This window comes from Macrobrachium nipponense, chromosome 7 (genome assembly GCF_015104395.2).
Source record: "Macrobrachium nipponense isolate FS-2020 chromosome 7, ASM1510439v2, whole genome shotgun sequence".
NCBI classification, from domain to species: Eukaryota; Metazoa; Arthropoda; class Malacostraca; order Decapoda; family Palaemonidae; genus Macrobrachium; species Macrobrachium nipponense.
In genome coordinates, this window is record NC_061109.1 from 17,252,110 (window position 1) to 17,271,091 (window position 18,982).

The window sequence follows — 18,982 nt, forward strand, 5'->3', positions numbered from 1 at the left end:
TCTTATCCTCCACCAAGGGTGCCAATCAGCTAAGTATATATCTGACAGGAAAGTTCATGTACAAAAATGATATTGTTATGATACAATAAAGTTTTGTACATACTTACCTGGCAGATATATACTTAGCTATAGTCTCCGACTTTCCCGACAGAATTTCAAATCTCGCGGCACACGCGACAGGTAGGTCAGGTGGACTACCCTTCCCGCCGCTGGGAGGCAGGTGTATGAACCAATCCCGTTTTCTTATCAGATTTTCTCTTCCACCTGTCTCCTGAGGGGAAGCTGGGTGGGCCATTAATCGTATATATCTGCCAGGTAAGTATGTACAAAACTTTATTGTATCATAACAATATCATATTATAGATTTGGTTAAATCTTTTGATATGAGTAAAAGAGGAACAGAATCAGTGGTCTGGAACTTAGATGTGGCATTAAAATGGCTTTCAGGCGCTCCTTTTGAACTAATGGAGGAAGCCTCCTTCAGAAATGTGACAAAGAAGACCTTTTTTCAAGTAGCATTAGCTATATCAAAAAGAGTGAGTGAACTACAAGCTATGGATAGGAGAATCGTGTTCTCTGGAGGAGACGCAATTTGTACACTCTCTCTTAATTTTCTCAATAGACCTTGGAGCCTGCCAGGAGAGGAGCGTCTCTGTGAGAATCACCTCGCTCGGGAGAAGCAACAACATCCAGAGAAGAGCGCCTACGGAGCGGAGAGCGTAAGTCGAGAGACGGGCGCCTGGACTTCTTGATGGGGAGAGAAACGTCCTTCCTCCGACAAGAACTACCAGCCAGGGAGTCAGCGAGGGCCGAAATCTGCGCCTGGAGAAGTAGAGCGAGGCAAACGAGGAGAAGAGCAATCTTGAGATCTCCTGGGCCTCTTCACATCCAGAGAAGGCTCCTCTGGAAAGGCTTCCGGGCTGGAAGCAAGGGAGCTGCAGGGCACCTTCCAGGCACTCTTCAAGGGGCGCGAAGCTTCCAGGGAACTCCATCCACGCTTCGGCGATGGCGAAGCAGACGAGGAGAAGCACTGACGTAGAACGTCCTTCTTGATGCGGTCTGAGGCAGCCTGGGAACTCACATCAGGATCTGCCGAAGGGATGCCTGACCGGTGGGGGTTCTCCCTAACCTTCCTGCGGCTGTCGACTTTCCTCCTCCACTGGGTCTGGGAGTCTGGAAGAGGTCTAGGCCTGGAAACGCTACGGAGCCAGTCAGACGCCCCTCCACAACACTGGGGGCACTGCACAAATCACTTCCACTTTCACTCTTACCTTTCTCCAAGGAGCGGATCTTGAGCTCCATGCTGCGGATCGTGGCTTTCATCGCAGCTACCTCCGAAGACGTATCCTCGGGTTCAACGCAGGGAGCAGGGGCTGAAACAGGGAAAGAAGGATCTGCTTCTACTACAGGGTTAGGATCTAACTCTAACTCGGTAACACAAGACCTACTCGAGCTTCTGGAGGAAGCCTTACGAACCCTGTCCCTCTCCAACTTCCTCAAGTAGGAAGAAAGAGATTTCCATTCATCTTCGTTTAAACCCTCACATTCTTTACATGGGTTATCAAAAGTACATTCATTCCCCCTACACCTCATACATACAGTATGAGGGTCTATCGAAGCCTTCGGTAGCCTCACCTTACATACATCCACTGAACACACTCTAAACACAGCAGAAGTTTTCTTAACAGAATCCAAGTCAGACATTTTCAAAGAGAAATCCAAAGCAAAATCTAATAGTCCACGAAAAGCGTATGCCAAGCTAAAAAGATCCAGTACGTCACCAAAAATCCGTCCAAAAAAGATCCCAGGCAAGCGAGAGCGAAATCAACTATCAGGAGGAACCCACAACAGGTGTTGCCGGTTCCAGCGACAGAGAAAATCTGATTAGAAAACAGGATTGGTTCATACACCAGCCTCCCAGCGGCGGGAAGGGTAGACCATCTAACCTACCTGTCGCGTGTGCCGCAAGATTTGAAATTCTGTTGGGAACGTCAGAGACTATAGCTAAGTATATATCTGACAGGAAAGTTCATGTACAAAACCAAAGTTTGAAGTAGGAAGCATGCGACGATGGCGGGCAGAGAGAAGTGGAGAACACGTCTGTCACCCAGTGCGACTGAAAGCAAAGTGATTCTTCACCTCCCAGTTGCGTGGTGCACTGACTGTCGGACAAGCAGTTAACTACCGAACTCCTTTGTTCGAAGCTTACGACCGGTTCCAGTTGCCACAAGTTACATTCCTATTGTTAAAGGACCGATGGTTTGCATTACGTATCGAAACAAAGTGGGTTTGCATATTAATAATTAAAGTCAATTAATTATCAATATCAAATATATAGTATATATATATTTATTCAAAATAACAAATTAAAGATCCCACAGGGAAAACTGTAATTAACAGCTAGTCAGCAAGAGCTCACAAACATACGTCTTCATTGGAAGACAGACAAAAGCAAAGTAGTAGAGCGTTTACATCAGGGCAGTTGTTCCTACCTGCCTATCAGACGGTAGTTACTGCCTAACCACTTTGTTAAAGAATTTAACAGCGGTATTCCAGCCTACGCTGAAAGTAATTCCTTATGTAAAGGACCAAGGGTTTGTATATCGTGTAGGAACAAACAGAACATTGTTATCCAGCTTCAACAACGAATTCCAGCTTTTGCTGAGGAATATTTACACATAATGGGTAATGCCTTGTATTTCCATGGAAAAATTGACAATTTGTCGAAAATTGCATTTTTCCTAACTATACAAACCTGAGGTCCTTTAACAATAGGAAGTAGCTAGCGGCAGCTGGAACGGTCGTAAGCTTCGAACAAGGGGAGAACGGTAGTTAACTGCTTGTCCGATCGTCGCGCGCCGCGCGACTGGGAGGTAAACAAATCACTTTTATTTTGCTTTTGGCCCATGCAAAATACGCAGAGTGAGGGGTGGCATGAGGAGGGACTTTATGTTAAAGGACCTCAGGTTTGTATAGTTAGGAAAAATGCAATTTTCGACAAATTGTCATTTGTTCCGATACGTAATACAAAACCATCGGTCCTTTAACAATAGGAAGACTCACTTCTTGGTGGGTGGAATCTGAGTCTTTTGATGAACAGACTGGTGTTCGTCCATCCCTGGAATGCCTCCCTGGTCGTAAGAGCGAGGGAGGGATCCAAGCCTCTGTCCGATTGATCGGGGTGTGCACCGCAGGATCAAATGGTCAGACCTCTGGGCCGAGTACTAAGAGAGAGGCAAGCGTATCTCTTCGTACCAGCATTGTAAGAACTTTTTCCTTACATGAGCAAATGTAAAGTAATGGGTTTTGTCTCATGTTGGCCTCCACTTTCTCCCCTTGTTGGAGAAAGTGGTGGATATTACTCTATCTCTAGTTAAAGAGATAGGATGGAGCTCTGTTGAATAGCTTACCTCGCATCGGACTCCTATCCAGCAAGGTAACGACCGTATCCCTCTGCCCACAGGTAGAGGTAGAAAAAGATGGTGAAGAGAAGCCAGTCACTCTCTCATTCACTCATTCATTCTCCCAGTCATACCAGGAATCGATGCTGTTCTGCCTGCTCGGGTGCTGGGTAAGCTTACACAACGTTGAGCAGCCACCACAGGTCCCAAGGAAAAAGTATCCAAGGACTTGTGGGCAATATCCCGAAGTAGAAGGACGTGGTTGGCCCGACACCTGCCTTCAGGACCTGCGCCACGGAGAAGTTCTTACGGAACGCTAAGGAGGGTCCGATACCTCTGACTTCGTGGCTCTCGGACGGAGCGTACGGATGTCGTCGCTACCATCAGCTTCGTACGCTCTCCTGATCACCTCACGTAGCCAGAAAGAAAGCGTGTTCTTGGAGACTTCTTTCTTGGTGACCCCAGTGCTAACGAAGAGGCGTCGACACTCAGGCCTGAGATGTCGAGTTCTCTTCAGATAGCGCCGTAGCGCCCTCACAGGACAAAGCAGCATCTCATCCGCATCGTTATTCTGATAAAGTCCAGCAGGGAGGGGATCGTGAAAGACTCGAACCTGTCGTCAGGGATCGACGGATTCTGAGTCTTAGCTACGAAGTTCGACGACGAAATCGAGCGTCACAGATCCCCAGCCTCTGGTATGGTTTAACATCATAAGAAAGGCCATGTAGTTCCCCTACTCTCTTCGCCGATGCCAGGCCAGCAGAAGAGGGTCTTGAGGGTCAGATCCCTGTCTGACGACTCTCGGAGTGGCTCGAACGGTGCTCGAGTCAGACTCCTAAGGACGAGAGTCACGTCCCACGCAGGGGGCCTGAGTTCCCTCTGGGTGGACAAGACCTTTCGAAGCTCCTCATTAGCAAGGATATCTCGAACGAATTCGTGATGTCAGTCCCCTCGAGTTAGGACGAGAGCCAGAGCGGCTCTATATCCCTTAACTGTGGGTACTGCAGAGGAGCTTCTCTCGGCGAAGAAACACGAGGAAATCCGCTACCTGCTGAAGAGTGGCTCTGAGAGGAGACAAACCCTGTCTACGACACCAACCACAGAAGACGGCCCACTTCCCCTGGTACACAGCTGCAGAGGACTGTCTGACGTGTCCAGCCATCTCTGTTGCTGCGCTACGAGAAAAGCCTCTCGTTCGCAAGAGATGGTGGATAACAGCCGCGTGAAGTTGAAGGGACTGGACTGCGCGGTGGTACCGTTCTACGTGTGGCTGGGCTAGAAGGTTGTGCCAGTTGGGTACTCTCTCGGTGCGTCTGCAAGAAGAGCCAACAGGTCCGGATACCAAACGGCTTGAGGCCGTTTGGGAGCCACCAGGATCATTCTGAGATTGGGAGTGACCAGCGCTCGACTGATCACTTTCCGAATCAGACAGAAGGGAGGAAAGGCGTAAGCGAAGAGGTTGTCCCAGGGGAGTGTTGGAGAGCGTCCTCTGCAGCTGCCCATGGGTCCGGCACGGCCGAGAAGAACACCTGGATCTTCCTGTTGTGACCGGGTGGCGAACAGGTTCTACGACCGGTCGCCCCCACAGGTTTGAAGAGCCTTTCCGCCACATCTTGGTGTAGAGACCATTCGGTCCTATCACCTGATCCCGACGGCTGAGCTTGTCCGCTACTACATCCTCTTTGCCTGGAATGTAGCGTGCTGACAGCTCTATCGAGTGAGCCGTGGCCCACTCGTGCACCTGCACCGTCAACTGATGGAGCGGAAGAGACACTAGCCCCCCCTGCTTGTTGACATATGCCACTACTGTGGTGTTGTCGCACATCAACAACCACTGAGTGTCCCACCAAGCGGTCCCGAAACTCTTGGAGAGCGTTGAAACGCCGCCTTGAGTTCCAGGACATTGATGTGAAGTGCTTCTCGTGATGGTCCCACACACCTGCAGTCAGCAACTCCTCCAGGTGTGCGCCCCATCCCTCGGTCGATTTTGTTCTGAGCGTCTGAGAACAGAAGCATCTCCGGGGGGGGAGTGCGTATGGGCTACTCCTCTTAAGAGGTTCTTGTCGTCGAGCCACCAGGCTAGGTCCTGCCTCACCTTGTCCGTGATAGCCACGGGAAAGTAAGGAGGATCCTTGGCCTGAGACCAACTCTCCCTTAGCCTCCACTGGAGAGACCGCAGGTGAAGACGCCCGTGAGGGACTAACTTCTCGAGTGACGACAGATGGCCGATCACGACTTGCCATTGCTGTGCTGCCTGTTCCTGCCGCGACAGGAACCGGCGGGCTGCCTCCCTGAATTTGCTGATACGCAAGTCTGCGGGAAAGACTTGCCCTGCTACCGTATCTATCAGCATACCCAGGTACTTCATCTTCTGCTTGGGTTCGAGATCGGACTTCTCGTAGTTTATCACGATCCCCAGATCGCGACAAAACTTGAGGAGTCGATCTCTGTCCTGTAGCAACTGCGAGCGGGAGCTCGCCAGGACAGCCAATCGTCGAGATACCTCAGAAGACGTATCCCGTTCGAATGGGCCCAAGCCGACACCAGGGTGAACACTCGCGTGAACACCTGTGGGGCGGTTGAGAGACCGAAACAAAGTGCCCTGAATTGGTACACCGTCCCGTCGAAGATGAAGCGGAGGTACTTTCTGGAGACTGATGGATGGGTATTTGAAAATACGCGTCCTTCAGGTCCACCGAAAGCATGAAATCGTTCCCCCTGATCGAGTCGAGCACTGAGCGTGCCGACTCCATCGTGAACCGCGTCGTGCGAACGAAGCGGTTCAGGGGAGAGAGGTCTATCACCGGGCGCCAGCCCCCCGATGCCTTCTCCACTAGGAAGAGGCGGCTGTAGAAGCCTGGTGACTGGTCCTCCACGATCTCTTACAAGTCTCGTTTCGCCAGACATGGTTCTTGATCTCCTGTCGAAAGAGCGTTGTCCTTTGCTGATCCCCGGACATAGGTCTGTAGATGGACCGGTTTGGAGATGAGGGGGGCCGAGACTCGAAGGGTAGTAGATATACCCTTCCCGAAGCTGGACGTCCTACTATCCAGTTCTCGGCGCCAGTATGCGCTGCCAAGTCGCCCAAATGGCTCCGCCTAGTGGCACCCCCCCACTTCCCCGGTCATGCATGGTGGAGGGGGCAACGCCGTCCCTAGCGTTTCCCTCCTCGTTTCGACTTCTTCCCAACACCTCCTCGGGGAAAGGAGGGTTGGGAGGAGGGCTGGTTGCGGCCTCCTCTCGCAGAAGTCGAAACAACTGGGATCTTCACACGGGGTTTGGACGGTGCAACCGTCTTCGCCGCCGTGGAAGCGCTAGCCAAGCTCTTTGGTTTGGCCGCAGTTACTCGAGGTTGCCCAGAAACCTTCGAGACTGCCTGGTGAACTAAGCGGTCACTCTCGTCAGTGCGCCGCCGTTCCACCGCAGCGTCCACCATCTCTCCAGGAAAGAGAGCTGGGGAACTCCTAAGAGGTCCATTTCTTAGCCCGAGTGCCGCCTCACGCCCAGCCCCCTTGGTCACTCGGGTAAGGACTGCGTCCCTACGCCGAAGAACCAAGTTGGCCCACAGGTTAGCAGTCTGATGGGCGAGGTAAGAGATTGCTCTTCCTCCAGACTGGCACAGTCTCCTAAAAGAAGCGTCGTCTTCGAGAGCAGAACTCCCGGAGCCGGCCGCTACCTTGGATATTGTGAGGGACCACAAATCCAACCAGGAAACTGCCTGGAATGCTGCCATAGCGGTAGATTCCAGGGCAAGTGCCTCCTGCTGCGAGAACCATAGGTTCTCCGACAGGAGCTGCTGCAGGGACACACCTGGAGTCAGCCTCGCTAACTCCGGGTTAACCTGTTTCGGCAGTATCGGGTCTTCTGATGGCACGTAGAAAACGCCTCTGCCGCTGTAGAGGAGGAGGAAGCAGCTTAGAGGACCGTCCGGATTTTAGCGAGTCCTCCCGTCTGAGACGAGATTCTTCACCTGATCCAGGACTGAGTCCGCAAGCTCTGATCGTGGCAACCCCATCATCATTTTGGGCTCCCTCTTGGGACCCCACAAAATGACTCGAGCCGGGACGTGGGCTCCGATGGTGGTAGCGGCGATCCTTCCGCGAGGCCATTATGCAGACGCATCAGCTTAATGACTTCCGCGAAGTTCCTCTGTATCTCGGGCGTCACAGCGTCTTGTGGAGTAGGACCGTCCAGTCCTCCAACAAGAGCATATCCCTCGATACTCCTCCTTCAGAAGGAGGAACAGCGACAGACCCCTGACGGTCGCCACCCCAACTACTTGCGCGTACGTCCCTGTCGGTCCTAAGACCGTGCCTGAGCCGATACGGCGTCATAGCCGGGTCACGTAGCGGCGCACCTCTCGTGATCGCTCCTTGGTACCTCGCTCCTCCCGTATAGCCGAGGAGGTTGAAGGTATAGGAGAGGCAGACCTGACGCTCCCCCCACGCTCGCTGGCAGGACCAGCGTGCGTAGAGGGCTGCTGCCGATCGTCAACCCGCGGTGACGGTTCTAGCAGTAGGCCTAGCGTCGCCGCTCGCCTGGGGCGATTGGCTCGGCTGAGAACGTCGAGACCGCTCTCTAGCTTCAGGCGAGCTGCCGCTGGTCACCGTCTCCGCCCGGTCCCATCGGGAGCGGCGGACGGGTGACCTGCTAGGCTCCCTTTCGCGTCGAGACCGGCCAGCGTCCTCTCGGCGCGTCAAACCGCTGGTAACCAGCCGTGGCTGGTACGGCGGGCCGTGGGGACTCCTTCCTCGCCTCAACACCCCGTGGCCGGTCAGTGGACCGTCACGTCAGCCCGAGCAGCCGGTTGGTCGCTGCGAAGAGCGTCCACTGGCCTGGCTGAGAGTCGTGTGCACGACTCTCGCCAGTCTTCTGCTCCGTGCCGCGTCTTGACGGCGAGCGAGCTCGGTCGTCGAAACTTTGGCTGGACGGTCCTCTTTAGAAGAGCGTCCACTCGGTGCTATCTCGCGAACGAGAAGCAGCCGAGACGGAACCTGGTTTAGCGGCAGAACCACTAGCACCAGGTGAGGACGCACCAGCCGAGGCTGATGCACCTCTGGTCCCCGTCGACTTCTTCTTTGCAGAAGAAGCGACGGGCCCCGCACCCGAAGGAACAGGAGGACCAGCAGAAGAGCTCCCCAGCTCGCCTGAGCGAGCCGGGCCCTTAGAAGATCCCGAAGGAGTCTTCTTAGGGGGGAGGAGGCAACCTTCTTCTTCTTCGGTCTGTTTGGCTTAGAAGTCGAAGGGGAAGGAGAGGCAGCAGACGACGAAGAAGACGATGAAGACGATGACGACACCTTCTTCCTCTTCCTCTTCTTCTTCGCCAGGCTCCGCAGGACAGACGTCAGGTCTTCCATCCAGGAGGGAGCCGGGGCAGTTGCCGAAGCAACAGGGCCCGACTGCACCTGTCCGGAAGGACCTGAGACTGTTACAGCAAACACCAGCAGCGGGAACGGCAGGAACAGGTCCGGGAACAGCAGGAACAGCAGGAACATCTGAAAGGTAATGTGTACCTGAAAGGGAAAGAGTCGCTGGAGCGGCCACAGGTACGGCAGGCACGGCAGGTACTACGGGAGAGCCAGGCGTCCTGTCGACAGTCATCGTCATCCGTGGCACTGGCGGCAGGTCCAGGGGGGTACTCTTGGGGCAGCGGAAGTCCGGGGTCGGCAAAGGAAAAAATCCAGGTGGTGGTGGCATCGTCCTCTTTGGAACGGCGGCAATTGGTTTTTGTTACTCGCCACCGTGGGTGTCACCGACATTATATGAGGCGTATATACAGATGTGGTGGCATCTCATACGCAGGGGTAGTTAATGTGGTCGTCGTGGTGGTCACCGCACCATGAGTGACCACGGCCGACCCCGCCAACCGCTGTAGCAACCCCTGGATGCTGGGCACTCCCTGCAGTCCCAGCGACTCCCACACCTGTCCCAAGTCGTCCTTCGCTGCTGGCACACCTGCGGAAGCAAAAACAGTCGGGTTAATAGGAGGGCTTCCCCGCGCCTGGGGGGCGAGATACCCCCCCAGAGCGGACAGAAGACCCCGATACAAACTGTTACCGTCCGGGGTAGCGGCGCCCTCCTCCACACTCGACGGATCGAGAGAGGAAAAGGACTCCGCTACCCCCCCCGCAGGGGAAGGCGCAAACCGTGGGGGCTGGCCGGAGGCAGGAAAGAGGACGAAGTGTCCGTCACCAAAGGAGTCACTGGACTTTCCGATGACTTCTTGGCCGGCCTAAGTCTCTTCCTGCCCTCGTACAGCACCCACTGCGCCTCGGACCAATTCATACAAACCATACATGGCTCGTTGCGAGAGCACTCTCGCCCTCGACAACGAGAACAAACCTCGTGGGGGTCACCTCCACAAAAGACCTGAACCCCCCACATTTACGTCCCTCCAGCCCGGGACACACTCTACGGGCGACTGGAGGGCGCGGTGAAATCTCAATCTCCTCTAATTCACTCATTGCACATCAATTGAATAGAGAAAAAAGTACTTACAATCACTCCCCGATATACCAGAAAGAGCTAAAACAAATACTCAAAGATGAAGCAAACGACAAGCGGGCAGAGCGATGGCGAACACGTCCTTCCCACACACGGCCGAAAGCAAAAGTGATTTGTTTACCTCCCAGTCGCGCGGCGCGCGACGATCGGACAAGCAGTTAACTACCGTTCTCCCCTTGTTCGAAGCTTACGACCGTTCCAGCTGCCGCTAGCTACTTCCTATTGTTAAAGGACCGATGGTTTGGTATTACGTATTGGAACAAATAATAAGTTTTAAGAATAGTCAATAGCAGGCAGGCTAAAGATGCTTTGGTTACGTTACAATGCGTAAGTTCAAGACAAATATACTTGCATAGCTACTACCTAAGCTTTGGAGGATGAATAACCAAGCAACCTGGACATGGCCTATGTGACACTTGTTCTAGCCTGCTAGATTCCATGACGGTCTGATCGATAAAAATACAGGATGATGGACAGGTTTTGTTTGCCAAAGAATAAAAGGATTTCTTCAAGGTTTTCAGATAATTGCTCAGACTTAGGGTAAAAAACCGCATGGTACAGGGGTGGACCATGTACGATCAATGTGTACAACCCCAAGAAAAGTACATTATAACGCGTCCTGACACCGGAGTAGAGGTCTTTAGCTCCGTTTCTCACCAACAACAAGTCGCGTCTGATGCCCATCTCCGATGTCAGGATGCGTTATAATGTACTTTTTTGGGGGTTGTACTCATTGATCGTATATGGTCCACCCCTGTACCATGCGGTTTTTTACCCTATTTCAAATGAGATACAGCCCAACCTAACATTCACCTAAGGGTCTGTCCTAACCTGGCTGCATATTACCCAATGCGCAAACCAAACCAATATTAGCAAATAAAAAAAAAAAAAAAAAAAAAAAAAAAAGTCCAGACTGAGTGGCTCAAGTCTAAGTGTCCAAATAGGATATGGTAGGAGGACTGTATATAGAAGTCAGGCCAAAGGCCAAGCACTGGGACCAATGAGGCCATTCAGCGCTGAGACGGAAATTGACAGTTAAAGTTTGAAAGGTGTAACAGGTGGAAAACCTCACAGCCGCACTAGCTATAAATCAGCTAGTATTAGGAGATAGTAGGAAGTTAGACGGAAGAAAGTATGAAAGGATTGACGGATTGATTCATAGACTTTTGGCATACTTGCCAAGCACTGGGGCAACTAAGGACAATCAGCGCTGAAATGGAAATGGACAGTGAAATGGTTTGAAAGGTGTAACGAGAGGAAAACCACACAGTTCCACCATGAATCGTTACGTGAGGGTGGGCCGTAAGATGGAAGAGAGAGAATATAGGTATCTAAATGGAGGTACAGTCAAAGGAATGAAAGTAATTGCAGCTAGGGGCCCAAGGGACGCTGCAAAGAACCTTAAGTAGTGCCTACATTGCACCGCATGAGGTGCACTGCCGGCAGTAACCTCCTACAGGGAAAGGAGGTACCTGCAGTAAAGAGAACAAAAGGGGCAGCACCCAGGGCCAAGGGGATGCTGCTAATGAACCTAAAGTAGTAATGCCTACAGTGCACCACATGAGGTCCAGTGACGGCAGTAATAGCCTATGGGGATTCAACACAGGAGGCCAGAACTGGCGAGGAGGGTGAAATGGATGGTGTTGTGCAGCAATACCGGCAGCCTTCCTTAAGCTTACGGTAGCGCTCCCATACTGAGGAGTGCTGGTTAGGTTAGGTTACTGAGCGATCACCCAATTAGCGGTCGTCACAATTTGGTTAGGCATTTGCCTCGCTCACCTAATGGGCAGGTAATTAAGCTACGACCTGAAATGCCTAGGAAGAGCCTTACAGGCTACAAGGTTGCATCATCATCATCATCAAGGTTTGTTGGTCTACGGTGTCACTGACAGAGTGAGGTAATCAAATGATTAAAGTCAACAGGGGAACTGTTATACTAACATTACTATGGACAGCATGCAGGTGTTCTAAATTTTTCTCCTGGTATCAAGAAGTAGATAATCGACATAGCAACCCATGGCTGGCCATAATGTTTTTTTTCCCCGAATATAGGACTTTAAAGTGAATCACCACAAAACACAACTGAGACTGGTGGGTGTTCTTCCATGAACAGTTGGTATTGAGTCGGGATAAATTTCCAAATAATTGAAGATCATGATTGATGCCTCCGAAATTTCATTTTTCCCTTGGTCAAAAGTATATTTATTTATTTCATTCATCCATTATATTTATGCATTTTCTCGAGCGCTGGGGTATTTGCAGAATATGTTTAGTTTTGAATATTATGAGGTTTTAAAAACAAGGACATAGATCATAAATTGTCAATATGTACATATGAGAATAATGTTAAATTTGAAAAGCACCAGAATATTGAAAAACATACCCGCCTTGAATATTTGTTCACGTGCTTTAAGTAAAATTTACAATAACACATCTTTTGACAGGCTGCATTTTGAGATACACTACATATCAGCAATCAGCTGTTCTATTTTGATGAGGCAAAAGTAATCAATAACTGAAACTGCAAATTCTTAGATTTGTACAAGTTTTTAATATATTTTTTAGCTTTTTTATACTACTCTATAATTATTATTTTGTGTCAATTATAATTCTTATTATAATTATATCATACTTATAAAAAATAATGCTGTATTTCTTTGGAGTACTTTAGCCATGCGAAGTTTACTAATCGCCATATTGCAGAAGACTCGATTGTCATGAATTAAGGTTGACTATCGATTTACTTCCCCTTAGGTTTCACATATTGGTAAGTAAATTAATATGTTATCGTTCGAAAACTTAATCTATTTCGTTAAGCTTCTATAGAAAGTCGTTTGACGTGTAATGAAGGACAGACACGCCCATCATAGGAATGGCAAAGTTGGAAGTGTCAAAATAAGACCACCAAAACAAAACGTCAAAAGGGATTTGAAGGGAAGTACTGCGAAATAAGTTGTATTTGGTGTGTCCAGTCTAGTCGAGCCTTCCTTACGTGTTGTCTGGTCTTCTATGGTAGAATTCACGTTAGTGATTTGTGGTTTCTGTGCATTTATCCACTCTGAACGAAGGATTTGTAACGTAGTAGACGTCGAGATTTAGCCTACCTACACTACGCTAACACCCTATCAGCGTAATTGCTCACAGGCTAGGCCAGTGGCCGGTATGAACCCTCACTGGGCGGTACTATGTTTACCATATATATATGTGTGTATATATATATATATATGTATATATAAAAAGGTATAAGCCATGAGGGAAAATAAACAACGGAGTTTCCGCAAGATCTTTCGATGTTCAAACGTCCTTTACTTTAAGTAATGGATGTTTGAACGTCAAAAAATCTTGCGGAAACTCCGTTGTTTATTTTCTCTCATGGCTTATACCTTTATTTATGGATTTCTCACGTTCCAAACTTTCGTGATTCAGTTAGACATATATATATATATAGGGTAGAATATCACAGCAGGCCAAGCAGGCCACCTACAATCAACGCTAGCCACCCTCCGAAAAAGTACATTATAACGCGTCCTGACACCGGAGATGGGCATCAGTCGCGACTTCGTGTTGGTGAAAAACGGTAGCTAAAGATCTCTACTCTCCTTTCGAAGTAAGTATTTTCTCCAAAGTTAGAAATTAAGGCCAAATTTAAGATTTTAAAACGGAGAGGGTACTGAAAAGGGTGGCTACGGCCAGTGGAAAGCTTCACCCAAAAACGCTTTACGAAAATTTTTTTACTTACAACTAAAAATGTTTCGAAGATTGACGCTATCTTGATGTTTACGGAGTCGCTTGTGTCAACAAACTTCCATTTCATGTGCTAAATCTGCACACCACTTGTACCCATAGACGCTGGGCACTTTCATCACAACAATCGTAAAACCCACCTCTTACCAGCACTTATTCGTACTTATTCAAGGGGACTACGGCATTCTTTGCGGCGTTTTGCGCTCTTCAATTGTTTATCAGTGTTGTCAATTGGTATGTGTTTACCCTCCAAACTAGGTATAAGACTTACACAAAACCGGGGAAATAAGTGAAATTAGCGTATCTATTTGTAGTATATATACATTTGTTCCGACACGGCATACAAACCTTCGGTCCTTTTACAATAGGAAGGTACTAGCGGCAGCTGGATAGGTCCTAGCTTTCGAACAAGGGTTCGGTAGTTAACTGCTTGTCCGACAGGCGCGCAGCGCGCGACTGGAGGTAAACAAATCACTTTTGCTTTTTTTTGGCCTCACAGCGAGTGGACGTGTGTGTTCGACGCTCTCTGCCCGCTTCTCGTCGTTTGCTTTCATGCAGTATTTGGTTTGTGTGTGTGTGAACATTTGTAAGTACAATCATTTCCTCTCTTATTTCTTCAATTTTGAATTGATCAATAATGGAATCTCCACGCCTCGCTACCCCACGGAGACTATGCCCGGGTACCGAAGGGCGTAAATGCGGAAAGTTCCGCTCATTCCCGGAAATTGACCCACATATTTTGTGCGCTCGGTGTCGGGTGGGGCGCGAATGCACCCGAGCCGAGCCCTGTGAAAAAAGTAGTTCTAATTGGTCGGAAGGCGCAGTGGACTTTGTACGAGGGCAGGAAGAAGCGAAGGCCTGCAAAGGAGTCGTCGGAAAGCTCTCCCGCGACTCCTTTGGTTACGGACACTTCGTCTTCTTTCCTGCCGCCCACTCAGCTCCCACGTTTGGCGCCTTCCCCTTCGGGGGGGGTTTCTAGGTCCTTTTCCTCACCCGACCTGTCGAGTGTGGAGGAGGGCGCTAGATACCCCGATGTCGAGTTGTACTCTGGGTCCTCTATCCGTTCGTCTTCGCGCGAGCGGGTAGAGGATCCTGCTAATCACCCGACTTTGCTTCCTCAGGTGCGGTTGCCGCGAAGGACGACCCCGGACAGGTTGTGGGCATCGTTGGGGCTGCAGGGCGTGCCGAGTGTCCAGGGGCTGCTCCTACCATCTCGCTGGCTCTGTGGCGGTCACGCATGCTCGGTTACGACCACCACCACGACCCTTACAACGCCTGGCTATGCTTCACCTCCTCACCTGGTGTACCTACCCCGCACGCGGGTTCCTCTGGTCCACACCAACTACATCGGTGCAGGGGCCAGTCGCCGTACCACGGGGAGTGTGATGCCGCCGCCTGGGTTTGCCGTGCTGCAGCGACCGGACTTCGTGTGCCCGAAGAGCTCGCCCCTGGACCTCCCACCAGTACCAAGGATGTCTGTGCCGCTGGTCCGTCCATCTGGACCGCCTGTACAGCCTGCCGTACCTGCCCAGCCGCTGTTCACGGACGTGACGTTGCCGACCACTGCTGCCGTTCCTGTACCTGCTCCTGCCGTCTCCACTGCTGTTCCTGTGATGCCTGCACCTGCTGACGTTGTTCCTGTTCCTGGCTCCGCTGCTCCCGATGCTGATCTGTTCGGACAGGTGCGTCCGGGCCCTGTTGCTTCGGCAACAGCAGCCCCGGCTCCGCTCTGGATGACAGATCTGACATCGGTCCTGAGGAGGTTGACGAAGAAGAAGAAGAAGAGGAGGAAGGTGTCGTCGTCGTCTTCATCGTCTTCTTCGTCGTCGTCGTCGTCTGCCGCCCTCTTCCCCTTCTTCTTCTAAGGCTCCCCCGCCTAAGAAGAAGAAGGTCGCCTCCCCCCCCCCCTAAGAAGTCTCCTTCGGGAACTTCTAAGGGCCCGTCTCGCTCTGGTGAGACGGGGGGTTCTTCCGCTGGTCAACCCTGCTCCTTCGTGAACCCGGAGTTAGCCAGGCTGACTCCGGGTGTGTCTCTGCAGCAGCTCCTGTCCGAGAACCTATGGTTCTCGCAGCAAGAGGCACTTGGCCTGGAATCTACTGCCATGGCAGCTTTCCAGGCCGTCTCCTGGTTAGATCTGTGGTCCCTCACAGTATCTAAGGTCGCAGCCAACTCCGGGGGAATTTCTCCCGAAGATGACTCGGCCTTTAGGAGACTTTGCCAGTCTGGGGGAAGAGCCATCTCCTTCCTTGCCCACCAGACGGTGAACCTGTGGGCCAACCTGGTTCTCCGACGTAGGACGCTGTCCTTACTCGGGTTTCCAGGGCGGCCGGGCGTGAAGCGGCGTTGGGACTTCGCACGGACCTTTACGGAGTTCCACGTCTCTCTTCCCAGGAGAGATGGTGGACGCTGCGGTGGACAGACGGCGCACTGACGACAGTGACCGTCTGGTCACCAGGCAGTCTCGAAGGCTTCTGGGCAGCCTCGGACTGCGGCCAAGTCTAAGAGCTCGGCTAGCGCTTCCTCGGTGGCTAAGACGGTAGCTGCGTCGAAGCCCCGGGGAAAGACTCTGTCTTCTTCGACTTCTACAAAGGGGAGCCGTAACCAGCCCTCCTCCCAGCCCTCCTCCTCCCGTGGAGGCTCTGGGAAGAAGTCGAAGAAAGGGGGGAAACGCTAGGGACGGCGTTCCCCCTCACCTGCTGCCGGAAGTGGGGGGGTGCCTGGCCAGCCATTGGGCAACTGGCAGCGCTACGGCGCCGAGACCTGGATTGTAGATGTCCTTCGGGAGGGATATCTATTACCCTTCGAATCTCGGCCACCACCCCTCACCTCCAACCCGGTCCAAACAGCAGTCGTACGTTCCAGGGTCATCGAAGGACGTAGCATTGAGACAGGAGATCAAGACCATGCTGAGCAAGAGAGCTGTAGAAATCGTCACGGATCAGTCACCGTGCTTTTACAGTCGACTCTTCCTGGTGGAAAAGTCTACGGGAGGCTGGTGCGCCCGGTGATAGATCTCTCTCCTCTGAACCGGTTTGTTCGCCAGACCCCGGTTCACGATGGAGACGGCACGTTCAGTGCTCGACTCCATCAGGGAGAACGATTTCATGCTTTCAGTGGACTTGAAGGATGCGTATTTCCAAATAACCCATTCATCAGTCCTCCAGAAAGTACCTCCGCTTCATCCTCGACGGACGGTGTACCAGTTCAGGGCACTTTGCTTCGGTCTCTCAACCGCCCCACAGGTGTTCACGCGAGGTGTTCACTCTGGTGTCTGCTTGGGCCCATTCGCACGGGATACGTCTGATGAGGTATCTCGACGATTGGTTAGTCTGGCGAACTCCCGCTCGCAGTTGCTACAGGACAGGGATCGACTGCTCGAGTTCTGTCGCGATCTGGGGATCGTTGTGAACTTCGAAAAGTCCGATCTCGAGCCCAAGCAGAGGATATGAAGTACTGGGTACAGGGGGGTCCTCGAGTTACGACGTAGATCGTTCTTACGATGCATCGTAACACGAATTTTCAGAGTAAGTCGGAACATTGAAAATACCACATGATTTAATGTAAATACCTATCAATAACAACGAGAGAACAATTCCTTACCTTTATTAGTTTGATTGGCTTGCACACTGGAGAGGAAGCTGCGGTGCTGGAGAGACTGGGGGAGGTTAGTGAAGAGAAAAAGAACCTCCAGAAGTTGCTGGAGATGCTGAGGCAGATGATTCTTGAGGTGAGGCAGAACATACTAGTACTGGAGATGCTGAGGCAGGTGATTCTTGAGGTGAGGCAGAACATACTAGTGGAGATGTTGGGGCAGGTGAGTCTTTAGGTGAGGCAGAACATACTAGTGGAGATGTTGGGGCAGGTGAGTCTTTAGGTGAGGCAGAACCTACAGAAGGTGCTGGAGATACTGGGGCAGGTGAGTCTGGGTTAGCAGAACATTCAGAAGGTGCTGGATTAGCAGAGGCAGCTGAGGTAGAGGGTACAGGATCTCCTGCAGGCCTCTCTACCTTCTTAAAATACTGCTCCAGGTTAGTCTGAACAGAGAGCGACCTCTTTTCATCCAAGATCTCCTTGTAACACTGCATCAAATCCATGACGCCTCTGGAAACCCTAGTGAACCTGTCCAAGTTGGGATCCTGAGCCTCAAAAGTTGACAACGCTTGCTGCAACTCTGCAAAACCTCTTATCAAGTCCTGCCTTGTGAAAGCCTTAGGCTCTGGGGTGGGTGCTTCTTTTCTTCTTCCTCTATTATCTGCTTCTCCAGTTGTATCAGGTCCTCAGCAGATAAACTCCTCGCCATGAGACTCCAGCAGCTCTGTAACATCATCAACCTCCATCTCCAAATTGATTTCCTTACTCAGGGCAACAACGTTCTTGACAACTAGCTGAACTGTGTCCTCAAACCCATGGAAATCATTCACAAATTGAGGACAAATTTTCTTCCAGACACCATTCATGTTTGTTTGCTTAACCTCCTCCCAGGAATTAGCAATGTTCTTTACAGCATCAAGGATGTTGTAGGATTTCCAAAAGTCCAGAGTCAAGTCCTTCTTGGTTTCAGTTGCCTGTAAAGCCATAGCAATTGTCCTTCGTAGGTAGTAGGCTTGAACGAAGCAATCACTCCTTGGTCCATAGGCTGTAAAAGGGCCGTGGTATTAGGTGGAAGGTAAACCACCTGACATTAGGGTTGAAGTCTCCCAGCTGGGCAGGGTGTCCAGGGGCATTGTCCAGCACTAGCAACACCTTAAAGGGATACCCTTGGAGGCGCAATACCGCTCCACACTTGGAACAAAATGGTTTACGAACCAGTCCTCAAACACTGCAAGTGTCACCATGCCTTCTTGTTGGACTTCCAAATTACTGGTAGTTGACCCTTCCAAATGCCCTTGAGTGCCCTTGGATTTTCAGCCTGATACACCAACAAGGGCTTCAGTTTGAAGTCGCCAGCAGCATTACCCCCAAGAAGTAAAGTTAGCCTCTCCTTGCTGGCTTTATGACCGGGGTGCTGACTTCTCCTCCTTGGCGATGTAAGTGCGGTTAGGCATACGTTTCCAAAACAAACCTGTCTCGTCTACGTTAAAACACTTGCTGAGCAGAATAACCCCCCTCCTTAATTATCTCAGACAACGCTTTAGGAAATTCACTCGCTGCTTTCTCATCCCCACTAGCAGCTTCACCTTGCAATTTAAGGTTATGGTAATTGGCCCGAGCCTTAAATCGCATAAACCAAACCCCTACTAGCCACAAACTCTTCACTTTCACTTCTTCCCTCCCCTTTTCTTTTTTCAACGCTTCAAACAATCTTTTCGCCTTCTCCTGAATCACCATAAGGC

General features: G+C 51.1%; 2 protein-coding genes across 5 annotated transcripts in view; one reads left to right on the forward strand and one right to left on the reverse strand.

Moving 5' to 3' along the window:
* The window catches only part of LOC135217525 (uncharacterized), a 115,080-nt gene extending 102,718 nt beyond the window's left edge, over nucleotides 1-12,362 (reverse strand). Inside the window, exon 1 of one of the 3 annotated variants that reach the window (XM_064253490.1) lies at nucleotides 12,289-12,362. Coding sequence is in view for 1 of the 3 variants with exons in the window: in XM_064253488.1 (XP_064109558.1) it covers nucleotides 11,847-11,863 (17 nt within the window). In the remaining 2 variants the exon portion in view is untranslated. Of the gene's footprint in view, nucleotides 1-11,846; nucleotides 12,002-12,288 lie in introns of those variants that run through there. The other 2 variants (XM_064253488.1, XM_064253489.1) reach the window with 2 other exon arrangements.
* A 154-nt stretch (nucleotides 12,363-12,516) lies between these two features.
* LOC135217411 (ras-related protein Rab-14) overlaps nucleotides 12,517-18,982 on the forward strand; it is a 220,134-nt gene continuing 213,668 nt past the window's right edge. The window contains exon 1 of one of the 2 annotated variants that reach the window (XM_064253253.1): nucleotides 12,517-12,672. The gene's annotated coding sequence lies outside the window, so the exon portion shown is untranslated. The remainder of the gene's footprint in view (nucleotides 12,673-18,982) is intronic. The other variant, XM_064253254.1, reaches the window with a different exon arrangement.